The sequence below is a fragment of the Pelobates fuscus genome, chromosome 6 (assembly GCF_036172605.1).
Source record: "Pelobates fuscus isolate aPelFus1 chromosome 6, aPelFus1.pri, whole genome shotgun sequence".
Taxonomy (NCBI): Eukaryota; Metazoa; Chordata; class Amphibia; order Anura; family Pelobatidae; genus Pelobates; species Pelobates fuscus.
This window is the reverse complement of record NC_086322.1, coordinates 201,748,004-201,764,369: the sequence shown is the minus strand read 5'-3', so window position 1 is coordinate 201,764,369 and position 16,366 is coordinate 201,748,004. Positions and strand designations below refer to the sequence as shown.

The following is a 16,366-nucleotide window of genomic DNA, read 5'->3' as shown; positions in this document are numbered from 1 at the left end:
GAATCCATTGCAGGACGGATCATGTTATCTATAAGTTGACATGCCCTTGTGGCCTCAACTATATAGGTAAAACAGAGACGGCACTCTGCGAGAGAATTAGGGGCCACAGATCTAGTATCCGGCTTGCCTATCGTGATGGCAAGTCGGACAAACCTGTGGCCCGACATTTTTTGGAACACCAACATCAACTATCTTCCCTGAGATGTGTGGCAATTGAACATATACCTATATCGGCCCGAGGAGGGGACAGAGGCAGATTCCTGATGCAACGCGAAATATATTGGATAACACAACTGAACACCTTGGCACCCAAGGGCCTGAACGAAAAATACTCCTTAACAGTTTTTTTGGGGTGATTTAATATGTGACGTGATTTAGACTTATTTATATACTACTACTACTGTTAACTAAGAATTCCATATTAATAATGTTTTTAAATAATGATTCAAGGTGGGCTCGCAAAAGCAGGATTTCTTGGAATATAATAATGACTCATTCATAGAGGTAACATCAGACACTTAATTGTTAAATATGGGGATTGTAAAATAGTTTGTGGCACTTGCAATTTTTTTCACATAATAATTCCTCATATTTAATGTAATCACATTTATCAACAACTCATGCAACATTTGTTAAACACGTTTTTTTTCACATATTTACATTTGCTAAGTGATTTAGCATATTTTCACCATTTTTTGTAATATATTTACATATGTTGATTGTTTCTCATTTATATGTATGAGCAGATTAAAATTTGCACTTTTTGTATAAGACACACTATTGTGCACAGTTAAGTAGATAATCCTTACTAATATGCACATTCGAGGAGTAGATTTCACACAGCCCTGGTATATTAACATTTAAATAAGTGTGTTCCCCCTTTGTTTATGTTTCTTTGTACATTTCCCTTCCCAGAAAATCAGCCCGGCTGCAATCAGGTTACCATGGTGACGTGTAAATAGGAAGTCCGTGGCAATGATGTATTTTGAGCCTTGACAGCACCAGTACACGGGGGATTAACCAATGAGGTAATATGCCCATGGTTGCCCAGGAAACGTGATGTGCTCGGCGAATCGGAACTCCTTATGGTGGTCACATGACCATACCTGGAAGTACATGCACAGGCAACCTGAGCAATCGGGCGGGAATGGGAAATGACAATCAGCTGTAAAAGTGAGTACTTACCTTGATTTTAGCTCCCTATATAAGTCTGTTTATGTTTTAGAATTTTGTATATGTCCTGATGAAAGCTCTGAGGGAGAGCTGAAACGTCGATATTGTACTTTGGAATAAAAGGAAAACTTCATTTGAAAATCCTAGGAGTGCTGGTATATTTTTTCTATTTGCTGTGCATGAGCTACCAGAGCACCAGGTACTTTACAAATAGTGAAGAGTGCAAGAGCTGTCTGCATTTATATTATATATATATATATATATATATATATATATATATATATATTTATATTATATAATGTTTTTACTCATTTTGGCCTTAGTTTTCCAAATAATAATAATAATTTACAGCCTTTATAAATTACGGTAAATTAAGACATTTGGCAACTCATTTGTATGATGGGAGTTCCAGACCTCTAATACAAAATCTTTTTTGCAAGTCTGGTGTGCAACTGGAAAAGTAAATGTTATCACTGCTCATTTGGAAAAACATTGTGTCCAGTTCTGCGGTGCCAAATCATCTGAATTTCTATAATTTATGTAATGGCAATGATCAGTTGGAATTTGAGAGCGTTAGTTTACTGAATGGCACAAAAGAATGTTGACACTTCATTATCATCAGAAATGAACAGGATGAATCTGATGACTACGGACTTGAAATAAACTTGTTTAGCTTGCCAATTGGGATAAGGTGGGATTTTAAGGGGGAATTTTTGCAGCAGAAATGAAAAATTATGCAGATAAATTCATTATTTTTCAGGAGCCAGCATTTTAGGTTTAACTGCCAGAACATGTCCATGAACCCAAACTATCTGCTTTGGAGCACCACTGTTGATTGACTCCTTCCATGCCAAAAGTCACTACAATTTATTTTAAATGCAGGGGCCAAAAATAAAAAATAGTTGAAAATATACATAATTATATAAAATGCTCCGTAAAATACAAAAATATTTTTTGTGCTTTATAAGATTCGGAGACACAGCTGCATATTGTGACTATATTTAAAAAAAGTGAATCCTGCTCACACAGAACAAAAAGGGAAACAGTCACAGAATAAATATTTATTAGAAAGGCACAAAAATAAAGCTTTGTCATACTGTCCTATGTAATGCAACAGAGAACATGTTAACTCTGAGTGCGTTTGCTCCTGCAAGTTTTTCCTATGAGACTGGGCAGAAGGCTACTAACTAAATCACACGTTTATGTTCCACAGTTGCTTTCCTGGATGTCTGGTTCACGGCTGAGCTTGAGTTTTTCCTTCCTGAGTGGTGTTGTACGAATTGCAGCTCCCACACTTCATTCCCAAAACATGAAATGGTACAGTTGATCTAGAACTGCAGTCATTGCAAAGAATCTAAGAGACATAAGAACAAATTAGACATCAGACAGCTAAAAAAAACTTATTTCTACTTTTTAAAACATTTTTACTTTTCAGCATTCTTCACACCTTCCTAAACCTTTTGCATAGCACTGTGTGTGTGTGTGTCTATATATATATATATATATATATATATATATATATATATATATATATATATAGACACACACAGTACTATACAAAAGGTTTAGGAAGGTGGGAAAAATGCTGAAAAGTAAGAATGGATTCAAATATAGAAATATTTATTTATCAATTAATACAGTAACTGAACAGAAGAAACATCCAAATCAATATTTGGTTTGACTACCCTTTGCCTTCAAATTGCATCAATTCTTCTAGATACATATGCACAGAGTAGATTATTTCAAACATCTTGGAGAACACACCAGGGCTCTTTTGTGGATTTAGGCAGCCTAAGTTGCTTCTGCCATTTGTTGGGACTAACTATCACTTCCAGAAATTCTTCTTCTTAAATTGAAGATAGCTCTTAATAACTTGGGCTGTAAGTTAGTTGGGCTTACTAAGGCCAAATCTGGAAACTCCTGCCTGCCTTGATCTTACTAATGCAGTATATCCTGTGTATTGTTGATGTGCTCAGTCTTGCCATGGTTTATGACCTTTTGACATTAAACTATCAAACTCACCTTATTATCAGAGTTTGGCTGGTCCTCACCTGGCTTTATTTCTCTTACACAACTGTTTCACTTAATGTTTGTGTTTCAACTTACACACTAAATTGATGATCATAAGAACTTGTTTAGTATAATTTTATCACATGACAGGAGGCTTCATATTTTGCTTTACTCTCTTTACTAAAACTCCATAGCAGTAAAGAAAGTGAATAAACGTTTTAACCAATCAAAATGCAAATAGGGAGTATATTATTTCAGTCAACAGGCTCCTCCCCCTCTTTCTTTACTGCTCCATCGCAGACAGGTCAGAGTTTTGTCTCTTCCCTATTTTACCTCATGTGAATGTTTTATTTACTTTTTTTCCTCATATATACTATTTTATTATCTAACTTTTTCATTATCTATATAGTTCTGCTATTTTCTGTAGTCTCTAAACCGTTTTTATCCTACTATCTATCCTATGTTTAGTACCACCGGGGTTACTTCACCCTAGTGGTAGTTTACCTCTCTCCTTTCTGCTTGGGTTTTTTCCCTGCATCCTTCTTTTTCCCCACCTTGCCGCCGCTCGGAGGCTCTTTTCCGCCGCGTTTTCCGCGGCCCTATTTCAGCCGCGGCTTCCTTCTCGCGGCGGCCATTTTTAATCCCGCGTCTCGCGAGATTACGGCTGCCATTTTAGGACCGCAGCAAATTGCCGCGAAACCTCAGAACGGCAAGTTCAACGGACACTGCAAGCCTTCTACAGTCTGCTACAAGAGGTCAGTCACACAAGCTGTTTAAAGGCACATCAGGTATTAACCTGTGCCTGACTGGGGTGCTGCCCTATATTGTGCTGCTAAGGAGGTCGCTTTGTGGCCACCTCTGTCATACTGGGTGAGGCCCAGAACACATTTAAAATCCCAACAAGTGGTCTATTTGCCCTGCTGGGGCCAAGTGGTTACACACCTGTTACTAGCCCATTGGGCATTATACATCCTGCTGGGGTGATTATATAAATTGGATTACTATCCTGCTGGAGCTTAATCTCCAACATACCACTACTCATACCCTGCTGGGGTATCATTTTATTACAACCCTGCTGGGGTTATCTGGCTTACATCTGACCAGTTACTATACCGTCTAGACCCTGCTGGGGTACTCGGTTTTATTATTATTATTATTATTTATTCTAATAACCCTGCTGGGGTTCCGATTGTACTACTATACAAAAATTTACACGTTATTGCACCCTGCTGGGGTATCGCATAGCGATATTACTACAGTCTATATCGACTAAAATACAGCAGACTGACCTCTACCACGCCCTGTGCCAATCATATACCCAGACACCATGGAGACCTCTCAAACCACAGATCTCCAAAATATGGTGAACGAGGCCGTTTCTGCCTCAATGGAGAAAGTCCTCTCCAAGATGATGGCCTCTGGTTCCGACAAGAGGAAACCATCTAAAGCCCACCAATCCCGCCATGACTCAGATTCTGATGCACAAGAATCTCACAAAAGCCCTGAAACTCTCACGGGCAAACGCCAGTGGAAAGGCGAAAAAGACCACTCACATAAAAGCAAAAACCCCGCTAAACGCTCTAAACCCATTTCTGCCACCATCACGAATCCTCAACACGACTACTCTTCGGATGAAGAACAGTCCCAAACTAAACCCATGGCCATTTTAGATGAATGGCAAGCGGACGACTCAGACTCCAATGAAGGTGGTTGGGGTTCAGACTCCGGATCCCAATCATTTTTTCCGCAACACACATTCATGGGAGAACCCCAAGACCAAGATAATGCGGAAAACCCGCAAGAGGATGAAGACACCATCCTTGACCCACTGGGACAAAAACTTTTTGACCCAAGAAAAATTAGACACCCTCGCTCAAGCGATTGGACACCACCTGACCACCTAGCGAGGTTTATGCACCTCTGGCTACGAAAGCCCATGGACAAAACGGTCCGCAACCGTTTGAGGTCAGAATGCCCAAGGCCTTTTCTACCCGACCACGTGGCGGACACGCCAGAATTTGACCAAGTGATGACAACTTTTATGTCACGAGGTGGCCGTGACCCACGAAAAGGTGTGGAAAAAGGGTTTAGAGGGGTTCAAGATAAACTTCTGGACTCGGTGGGACCACTATCCAGAATTATGTACTTGGCTGATGATGCCCTAGCCAAAGCCGATCAATTTGACCCTACTATGGTGCGCGAATGGGCGCATGACGTGCGGGAATGGGCACAAATGTGCTTTTGTTTTGTGGGTAATGCCAATGTCGCCTTATCATCTGAGCGACGCAAAGCAGCACTTCTCCGCATTGACGGCAAATTGGTGGAGTTGGGCACCAAGGAATTAGGTCCTATGGCACAGGGCAAGATTTTCGGAGAACAATTTCTTAAAGAATTAAGCAGACATGTTAACGTCTACACATCCCTGAACAAGGCTCAATCATCAATGAGAAGAGTCTTTAGACAAAACCCCTCTAGGGGTGTTTTTGGACGGGCTGGCCGCCAAAGGGGCCGTGCTGCCAGCCGCTTCTGGCCCTCAGGCCCCAGAGCTACAAGACCACAGCCTTTTTACCCAGAGATGGGATACCGACCATCTTCCTACACACGAGGCGCAGACAGAGGTCGCGGACCACGCACTCGAGGCAGAGCACGTTTCTCCTCAGGTAAGCAACCAATTCACTCATGTTTCCCTTCCAATGCATACAGCAGGTCGCATATCTCTTTTCTTCCAGGAATGGACCTCAATATCCGCGGACGCATGGATCCTACAGACAGTACGAGGCTACGTCATAGACTTCGTAGACCAACCCCGACAGACGGAAATACCACGTCCCATCAACTGCTCAAGAACAGACAAATCTCTCATCAACGAAGAACTACAAACCCTATACTCAAAAGGCGCGATAGAACCCGCATCCGAACCTCGAGGTTTCTTCAGCAACATCTTCTTAGTCAAGAAGAAAACGGGCGATCTACGACCAGTCATAAACCTACGACAACTCAACCAATACGTCACTTACAACCATTTCAAGATAGAAGGCATACATCTTTTAAGAGACCTCCTACAAGACAAGGATTGGTTCACGAGACTGGATCTCAAGGACGCGTATCTATCAGTACCCGTCCATCAATCCTGCAGACAATACCTTCGTTTCCATTGGCAAGGCCGTCCCTGGCAATTCACGTGCCTCCCCTGCGGCCTCAGTTCGGCCCCATGGTGTTTCACCAAACTGCTGAAACCCGTGGTCGCACATCTTCGAGCTCAAGGCATTCGTTGCATTATATACCTGGACGACCTCCTTCTGTTCTGCTCAGACAGACTCAGACTGATACAACACACACGCTACACCACGGATCTCCTATCATCCCTGGGCTTCACAGTGAACTTTCAAAAATCAGCTATCTCCCCATCACAAACAGTTCAATTTTTTGGATTCGAGATAGATTCCACCTCCAGCACTCTACGGCTACCGACGGCAAAAATCTCAGCCATTCGCAAGGAATTACGCAGGGCCATCCGCTCCCACACCATTCCACTCCGCACCCTCGCACGCATCGTAGGGCTTCTCTTGGCCTCCATTCAAGCTATATTTCCAGGTCCACTTCACTACAGGGCAATGCAACGCCTCAAAGCTTCCTTTCTCAGGGAAAACCCCTCATACGATCAGCCGGTCCCGATGACAGAGGAAGTCAGAGACGAACTCAGATGGTGGCTGGACAGCATGGAAGCATGGAACGGCCGAGCCATCTTCGGGAAAGCTCCCGACATGATATTAGAATCAGACGCCAGCCTCTGGGGATGGGGAGCGACGAGCGAAAATGTATCGACAGGAGGTGCTTGGACATCCCAAGACCTCAACTTACATATAAACTGCCTAGAACTCCTAGCCGGGTCTTTCGCGATCCGAAGCCTAGCAAAGGACAAGTCGGACTGTTGCATCCTACTCCGGATGGACAACATTTCCGCAGTCCGTTACATCAACCGCCTAGGAGGAGCCCGCTCACGTCTCCTATCAGAAATAACAAAATAAATTTTCGACTTTTGCCTACCCCGCAACATCTCCCTCACGGCGGAATACCTCCCAGGAGAGACAAACCTCACAGCGGATTGGTTCTCACGCCACTGGCGGGACACCAGCGACTGGAAACTAGATCCACAAATCTTCAACTGCATTGCGGAACGCCTAGGTCCCCTCCACTTGGACCTGTTTGCGTCCCACAACAACAGACAAACAAAATTATACTTCAGCTGGCTCCCGGACCCGGAGAGCGCAGCAGTGGATGCATTCCTACAACCTTGGCCGATCACAGGAGCCTACGCCTTCCCTCCCTTCGCCATGATAGCGAGGACCATACACTATCTGAAGAATCAGCAAACCTCACTAGTACTCATCACTCCACTATGGAGGGGACAACCATGGTTCCCAGATCTCCTAGCTCTATCATGCCACGATCCCCTTCTACTACCTCATCATCAATACATTCTAACAGATCCAAAAGGCAACCCTCATCCACTAATCCTAGACAACCATCTCCATCTGGTGGCTTGGACGCTTTCAGGGGCTCCTGGCAAGTCGGCGAACTATCGCAGGCTGCTAAAGAACTGCTATGGGACTCATGGGCCCCCGGAACCAGAAGATGCTATCTATCCGCCTGGAATTCCTGGTCCACTTGGTGTCTGGAACGGAACTTCGATCCATTTACGGCCCCTGTTTCAGCCATTTTGAACTTCCTATCTCACCTTTTCTCATTAGGACGTTCTTACAGATCACTTAATGTAATTCGCTCAGCTATTTCAGCGGCCCACGTCCCCATACAAGGGATTCCAGTTGGCAAAGAACCACTTGTATGCCGACTCCTGAGAGGCATTCGATTACAACGTCCCCCAGGGCCCAAATACTCTCAATTCTGGGACGTCAACGTAATCCTCCGATTCCTGAAAGACTGGCCAACTAACGACAGACTCTCCCTCCGTCAATTATCAGCAAAACTCACAATCTTGCTCTGCCTGGTCTCCTTCCGCAGAGTGTCAGACATTCGAGCACTGGACATAGACGCTTTCTCAATCTCTCCAGAAGGAGTTACATTCCGGATATCTCGCCGCACTAAGACGGACTCCACATCTGTGTTTTATCCTTTCTTCCCCACAGAACCGCAACTCTGCGTTGTCTCCACACTACAACAGTACGTGGAAACCACCCTACCTCTTCGGTCTACACCATCAGGTCAACTCCTAGTATCATACGTCAGACCACATGTCCCCATCACTTCCACCACCCTAGCAAGATGGGTTCGATGGTTACTATCGCTAGCCGGTGTGGACACTACATTCGGAGCCCACTCAGTACGCGGAGCAGCAGCATCCTCAGCCTTCATGGCGGGTGCCTCCTTAACGGATATCCTACGCTCCGCTGATTGGTCTAGGGAATCTACATTCCGCACCTTCTATTTCCGTCCGAATTCCAGTGCTGCCATGTCTCTGATTCTACAGCGTTAAAAATGCAAAATATGAAGCCTCCTGTCATGTGATAAAATTGAAGATTATGCTAGCGCTAGTGTACTTATAATCTTAATTTTAATAATGACAGGAGGCGAGTATTTTCCCACCCTTCCCACCCGGGAGGAGGGGAACCACTCTATTCATACTCTAATCATACTTCTCTACATTTCTTCATTCTTCTGTTTTCTTCATAACTCCTTGAATCTTATGTTCATAAGGTAGTCACTGTTGTCATTAGCCTATTTAACTACTAGTAGTCTATACACTGAATATACAAATTAAATTATTGCAATGTAATCCGATGGATCACTGTCATGACTACAAACAGTTTCAAGACCGGTGCCTAACCTTTCTCATATTCTCTTTTCAGTTTAAGTGTGAAAGAATTTGGAACATCTACGGCATGACCATAACGATATTTCTCATCATATAAAGACCAAGCATCGGAAGTTCTCCGGTTGGTGCCTGTTTTTTTTTTCCTACTCAACCCAAGAAGTTCATCATTCCTGTTGGATTCCATTACGGATGTTCGTTACAGACTTTATCACTATTTTCTTCCCTGTTCAGATGTTCGCTTCCGAAAGAGGGGGAGGAGCCTGTTGACTGAAATAATATACTCCCTATTTGCATTTTGATTGGTTAAAACGTTTATTCACTTTCTTTACTGCTATGGAGTTTTAGTAAAGAGAGTAAAGCAAAATACTCGCCTCCTGTCATTATTAAAATTAAGATTATAAGTACACTAGCGCTAGCATAATCTTCAATTGTTATCATGCACATGATTACATGCTTATAAAATCCACGACTTTGTGCAAGTGTACCTAGATGAATGTATGCTGCTTTGAAGGCAAAGAGTGGTCCACTCACTTTGCATTATGTTAATTGATAGAAATAAACTATTAACATTTCTATTTTTGAAAGCATTCTTATTTTACAGCATTTATTCACACTTTCCTAAAACGTTATTATATACACTATAACATATACTATAGTTTTAGATTTTCATTTGAGTAAAACATATGTAAAATAGTAATATGGAAGTGTATTAAAGGGACACTATAGTCACCTGAACAACTTTAGCTTAATGAAGCAGTTTTGGTGTATAGAACATGCCCCTGCAGCCTCACTGCTCAATCCTCTGCCATTTAGGAGTTAAATCCCTTTGTTTATGAACCCTAGTCACACCTCCCTGCATGTGTCTTGCACAGCCTTCCATAAACACTTCCTGTAAAGAGAGCCCTATTTAGGATTTCTTTATTGCAAGTTCTGTTTAATTAAGATTTTCTTATCCCCTGCTATGTCAATAGCTTGCTAGACCCTGCAAGAGCCTCCTGTATGTGATTAAAGTTCAATTTAGAGATTGAGATACAATTATTTAAGGTAAATTACATCTGTTTGAAAGTGAAACCAGTTTTTTCTTTCATGCAGGCTCTGTCAATCATAGCCAGGGGAGGTGTGGCTAGGGCTGCATAAACAGAAACAAAGTGATTTAACTCCTAAATAATAGTGAATTGAGCAGTGAAATTGCAGGGGAATGATCTATACACTAAAACTGCTTTATTTAGCTAAAGTAATTTAGGTGACTATAGTGTTCCTTTAATTTGTGGCACCCCCCACTTCTTAAATAGTAAACAAATTGTGAAATTACACAAAAGCGCCAAAAAAGCAAATGATCAGAATTTGGAATCAAGAATGCTGGTCGGACGTGGAGCACCTCGGCTCCCTGATAAACCCTCAATAACCGGCACAAAATCACCCCTCAACGACTGGAAAAACCCTCAGCTGTCGTGAGAGGGCACAGGGGACCTGTCCAGCAACCCTCGGGGGAACTACCAACTCCCGATCTGCCGGCGACACGGTCAGGTGGGATTGCGGCCTGCTGTGAGGCTCTGGCGGGAGATGCGGCCGGTCTCCCGCGCTTAGTCCGGCGGGACCTCTTATGTGCCGACCGAGGGCCCCGTTACCCCCCCCCTGTGGGCCGGGGGGTTATCCCGGACCCCACCGGGGAAGCAGAGACCATTTGGAGCAACTCAGCGGTAGTAAGACCGAAACGGGACCGCATGATTAAAATAAAGATGGCCGCCGCGCTAAAATTGAGACGGAGAAGAGGGGAGGAAGCACCGGAGCAACGGCTGGGCGCCATATGCCGATTAGAGCAGTTCAAAATGCCCCAAGCCGACAGCAGTCAGAAGACAGGCTTCACATGGGGTATACTCCACAAGTCAGCCCAGCTCACTACTATGAGAACACCCACACCATCCGAGATACAACCTCTCACTAAAGTCGGCGGTGCTATGAGGATCCTAAACCTGCCTGAACACAAGGGAACAACGACCGTGGGGAATAAGCACTACTCCACTCCTGGCGGACAAGCCCCCAAACGCTGAAATAATCAGTTATGATCAAAAGGAACTTTTTTTTTTTTTTTTTTTTTCTAGTTTTTAAATTCTTTATTTTTATTGTGCATCGATTAACATACATGCGTGCGTGTGATGCCATGATGGCAGCGGTGGTCATAATAGGAAAATACAACAGATATCGCATCATGACATATGGGTATGCTGCACTTTTTTAGTATAGTAAAACAAGCTTAACTTTGGATCTAAGCGTAAGATCTGTGTAATTAAAAATTTAGGAGTAATTGTAGATAAGACATAACAGGCTATAATGTGGGGCCCAGGCACTGGTTTGCATAGACTGAAATAGCATAAGGGTACTATGCTCTTGAGTATTGGCATGGCATTAAAATAAAATAAAATAACAGCACAATTGCACTAACCTGCTCTAAACTGAAGAACTAACATTTTCAGCTATTATATATATATATAGCAGAGTAGAAAGGCGTGTAGCTAACTGGGTGTGCTTGTTATAGCACCTAGTCGAGTGTGTGGAACACACTTAAATTTAGTATGACTGGAATGCAGCGATATAGCACGTTGGTGAGCTTAAAACTGATAAAAAGCTTGCTGTATATCCACTTAACTCGATACATGCTTGGCAAGGTAAACAAAAGAAATTGAGCAAGAAAGACAGGCATCAATATAACATCTAGAGTCAATGGTTGATGGGCGCCAGGGTGACACTGTGCCGTAGAGACGGGAAGCCCAAAGCCTCATAGTGCCCAGTCTGTAGCTTGTGCCAGACACCCCTCTGGCCAGCTGTCACCCGATACCTTTGCTGTCTGTCCGAGTTGGGTATGGAGACAGGTCTGGGACAGTCCTCACTTGGTCGCTCCGCCAGTCCCGGGGGATCTCGGAAGCCTCTGTGCGATCTCCACTGCTCCGGTCTCCCACACCACTGCAAACATGGCCTCTCCAAGATAGGCCGCATGTCATCACAATAGCCTCTGTCCGGAGCTGGCTGCTTCGGTTTCCCGTATGGGCGATCTCTCGGTAAGGTGCTGTTGCCGCCTGGGGTCGTGGTTGCTCCCGCCGAGGGTGTGGGTTAGACCCCAGGGCTGTTCCCCTTCGGGCTCTCATCCTAGAGAGGAGGTAGCGGGCGTTGGGTGACTCTGGACGGGATGCAGCCCCGCAACGAGCCCTCTTTTTCGTCGGCTTCTCGAAACTGGGAGCTGGTCGGATTCGTCGAGGCTTACCAGTCTCGCGGTGCAGAGGGCCGGGAGGTATGTTTTGCCGCTTGTCGGTCTTCTGCCGCTTTGCCTTGGTTTGCTCTCCTCTATTGCACAGCTTCCGCCAGAAGGCGCTGAAGAGTGCATCCAGCCGCTGTTCAAAGTTTTCCAGCAGGCCTTGTGTCGTCGTGGTCAGCGGCACAGTCGCCATCTTGGCTCTGACTGTGCTGCAATGCGATGTGTCTTGATCGGGTGAGTTCTCTTGATCGCCTGTATGATAGTTGCGCCAGGATATCCCTCACTGGCAGGGGGGGCACGGGGCTCTTAAGCGCTTTAGCTTTTTCCTGCAGGACAGCTTGCAGGGAGATCGGCCGCCTCTCCCCCGCTTGCATCTGCTGGTAGGCCGCAGTGTGTTGTCGGTTGCAGATTGCTTCTCCGAGCACAGAAATCCACCCAGCGTATTCTCGGGGTAACACTGATGCTCTTCTACACCTAGAGGGCAATTTTGGTTCAGTATCTCATACTTTGGTGGCTGTATAGTGGGTTCTAGCCCGGAGCTCACGCTTGGTGCGACCAGTCTGATCCGCGGCTAGGCCCCGCCCCCCTCATCAAAAGGAACTTGAACAACGCAAAGGACACTTGTATTGTATATTGTAAATTAATGCGGGCCTCTTCCAGCAAAATCTCCTCCTGCAGCCCCCTACAGAAAATACTCACAAGGTCGGCGCTTTCATGTATACCCGGCGCCCGGCTGTCCCCTGGTGGTCAAATTTTAACAAGCGGTTAGTAATTGTCACTATGCATAGCCTGACATCCAACCACTACCTAACCAAGCATGTATCGACTAGCAACAAAAGTACACCACATTCATGCATATCAGATACCTGTCAGTTTCTAAGCAATGTTCTGATATATGCCTCTTTTGATAATAACGTAGACCATAATTTTAAATATGCTTAAACCTGTTTAAAAATATATAATTGTGCATGTTACTCTTGTGCCCCGCTTGTTTCGCGTGGGAAAAACTGGAGGAATGCCTTTGGGGTACCTCTTGCCTGCTTGTGTTATATCTATGCACTACAAAAAAAAATAAAAAAAAATAAAAAAAAGCAAATGATCGGGCATGTCTCTGGCTAAATTATATACAGCTCTGGTACGACAGAATACAATAAGTCAAGCCACTCGAAATTCAAACAGTCTTAAAGTACAAGGGTATATAAGAAGAATTTCCTTGAAGATAAGTCCACAAAGGGCTGTAGTCCTTTTGGTGCTTAAAGCAAGCAAGACAAGGAATGTGGTAGCAAGCCCAACAAAAAGGACAACAAAGAGTAAAAAAAGTTTTATAGTGGGGAAAAATTGTCGCCAATAAGTAATAACACAGCCAACAAAGTAAAATGCCGACAGCAAGAAAGGGTTTGTAGCTCTATTAATAAAGTTACAACAAAAAAAGACAGCCGCAGACACCTTCTTTGGTAGGAATGAAACAAGAACCCCTAAAAACCTATCCAATATAAAACCCTTTACATAAAATTAGGTGGCTGTGCTAATAGAAACAAAAGAATAAACATCCCCTATGTAAAATCTCATTTATCAAAATCAATGTGCAAATACTTTTTTCTTTCTCCACAGTACATGTAATAAACAGGGGAGACAAATGCAGACCACACACATAGTATTATCTACAGTAAATGTGCAACTTTATTTAGCTTCCTACACTAAAATGTATAGTTATAGGGGGGCGTGGCCGGGACACTGAAGGGAGCGGACGCATGCCGGACGAGCTCCCGCTATACCCACGGCAAATACACGCATAACGGCGATTTCTTACCCTCACACAACCGAGGACCGGGCCCAACAACACCAGAGATGGGCAAAAAAGCAAAGAAACTCAGAACCCTCGCGGGGGAGGGCTCCAGAAACATCTGCGACCTGCTGCAGCAACCGCGGCCTAGGCCCAAAATGGCGTCGCCTGCGGACTCAACCTGCCCCTCCTCCGAAGATGAAATCCTCGATACCCTCGATGACATCCCGAGATCAGAGGGCTCAAAATTAACCTCACTGCAGGAAGACCTACTAAGGGAGATATACAAGCCCTGATGAACAACATCAGAGCCTTCTTTAACGCAGATTTAGACATCATCAGAGAGGATATTTCTATGGTCACGACCAGAGTGCGAGGTACCGAAGAATCTGTCTCCTCTATAGCCCAACGCCAAGCCCGCGACGCACAGCAGATCTTGCAACTCCAGACTGCACAACATGCCACCCAACTTCAAATAGAGGCAATGGAAGACACAAGAAGGCGAACAAACCTCAAGATTAGAGGCATTGCAGAGTCGGTCAATGACCAAGAACTGCCGCACTTCCTACGCCGCCTATTTGCAGCCCTACTGCAACAACGTGTAGCCAAAAATATACAATTGGATGGCTGCTACAGACTAGCCACGTCAGCTAGAGCCCCGGCTGGGTTACCTAGGGACGTGATGATACGTTTCCTCATGCTCCGAGACAAGATGGCGGTCCAACGAGAGACAAGAAACAACGCACCTTACCAGTTTGAAGAGATGCAGCTCCATTTCCTGCAGGACCTCTGCCGCTCCACCCTGACCTGGAGAAGATCCCTCCAACATGTCACGCAAGCCCTGAGATCGGCAGGGATTGCCTACAAGTGGGGGCCCTCACGAACCCTGATAGCCACGAAAGATAGCCACAACCACACTATCTCCTCGGCGGACGAAGCAGCAGCTTTCCTGCAAAAGCTGGGTATAGCCCGGCCGGCGGCATCCAACTTGGGACATACAGACACTTGGGATGTTTCCAAGATTGTTCCGTTTACCCCCAGAGCTGGGACCGACACCGGCTGAAACCGCAAAGGACACCTGGTGGTGAGAAAGTCGCAGACCGGGACTTGCATAGTGATACCCTCTGTTTGTGCATATGTTTAGTTTGACTTCGAACCTTTCAGTTAATAGTTTGCTCCCGACAGTGCCATGCCCCCCCCCCCCCCCCCGCGCTCAGGGGTTACTGAGCGACACCATATTATTAATACAGCTACCATAATCACCAAATCGGCCAAGAGAGATCATTATAATAATGATAACAATATCAGCATAGGTGTTCCTACTCATAAGTAATCCTAAAAGGTTTTTAACGCTACTCATTATCAGCATTTATAGGCTTTGAATGTCTCTGAACCATATATCAGCTTAAGTATTCCTAAAAGATTCTCAAAGTTACACATTATCAGCATACACACTCCTTAAATGTCTCTACAGCCCTGTATCATCGGCAAACCCCCACAGGATCCTGCAACCATATGTTTATAACATGTATAACCTTTAAATGCTCCTCAAGCCGGGTGTTATCAGCACCTATACGCCCTCAATGCATTTAAAGTCATATATTAACAGCATATAGGCCTTATAAATGTTTCGACAGTCGTGTAGTATCAGCATCAATATTCCTTCACTGTTCATATAGATGCAGATTACCAAAATATATAACCCTTAAACGTTTCTAAGTTAAGTTTTATCGGCATATGCATCCCTTAAACGTTTTTAGTCATACGATTTAAGCATATATACTCCATACAGGTTTCTAAATAGACAGACGTTCCTTCTGTTAATAATATGTTTCTGCTAACCTACATGGAAAAAAAATGGGCATAGCTACCCAGGAAATGTAATTCATCATTGTTAACGATGTATTAACCCTATACTGTATACCACTCGTGCATTTCCCTCTCTTTATTTCTGTACCCCGTTGCACATGACTAATAAAAGAAAGATTGACAATAAAATGTATAGTTATTAGCAATTTATAAAAAGTGATTCAATGTATCTCTATGAAAAGATGCTGATTGGTGAAGCGCGGCATTTTGAAGCAATGACGTTCAGCATTTCCACGCTCTGCATGGAGGCACTGAACATTTCTCATAGAGGTGTATTGATTCAATGCATCTCTATGAGGAGATGCTCATTGGCATAGTGCAGTGTTTTGCTACGCATGCACAATAGCCTCCCAATACCTTCCTATGGGAAAACATTGAACAGGCTGAGATCATAAAGTTTGATGATCTTAGCCAAGTGGGCAGAGCAGGAACGAGGCTAGGTATAACC

The 16,366-nt window shown here is 44.2% G+C and overlaps 1 protein-coding gene across 1 annotated transcript in view; it reads right to left on the bottom strand.

The window, feature by feature from the left end:
* Window positions 1-2,214: 2,214 nt before the first annotated feature.
* The window catches only part of RCHY1 (ring finger and CHY zinc finger domain containing 1), a 34,488-nt gene continuing 20,336 nt past the window's right edge, over window positions 2,215-16,366 (bottom strand). The window contains exon 9 of the mRNA XM_063425296.1: window positions 2,215-2,527. Within this exon, the coding sequence (XP_063281366.1) occupies window positions 2,408-2,527 (120 nt within the window). The 3' untranslated portion in view covers window positions 2,215-2,407. The remainder of the gene's footprint in view (window positions 2,528-16,366) is intronic.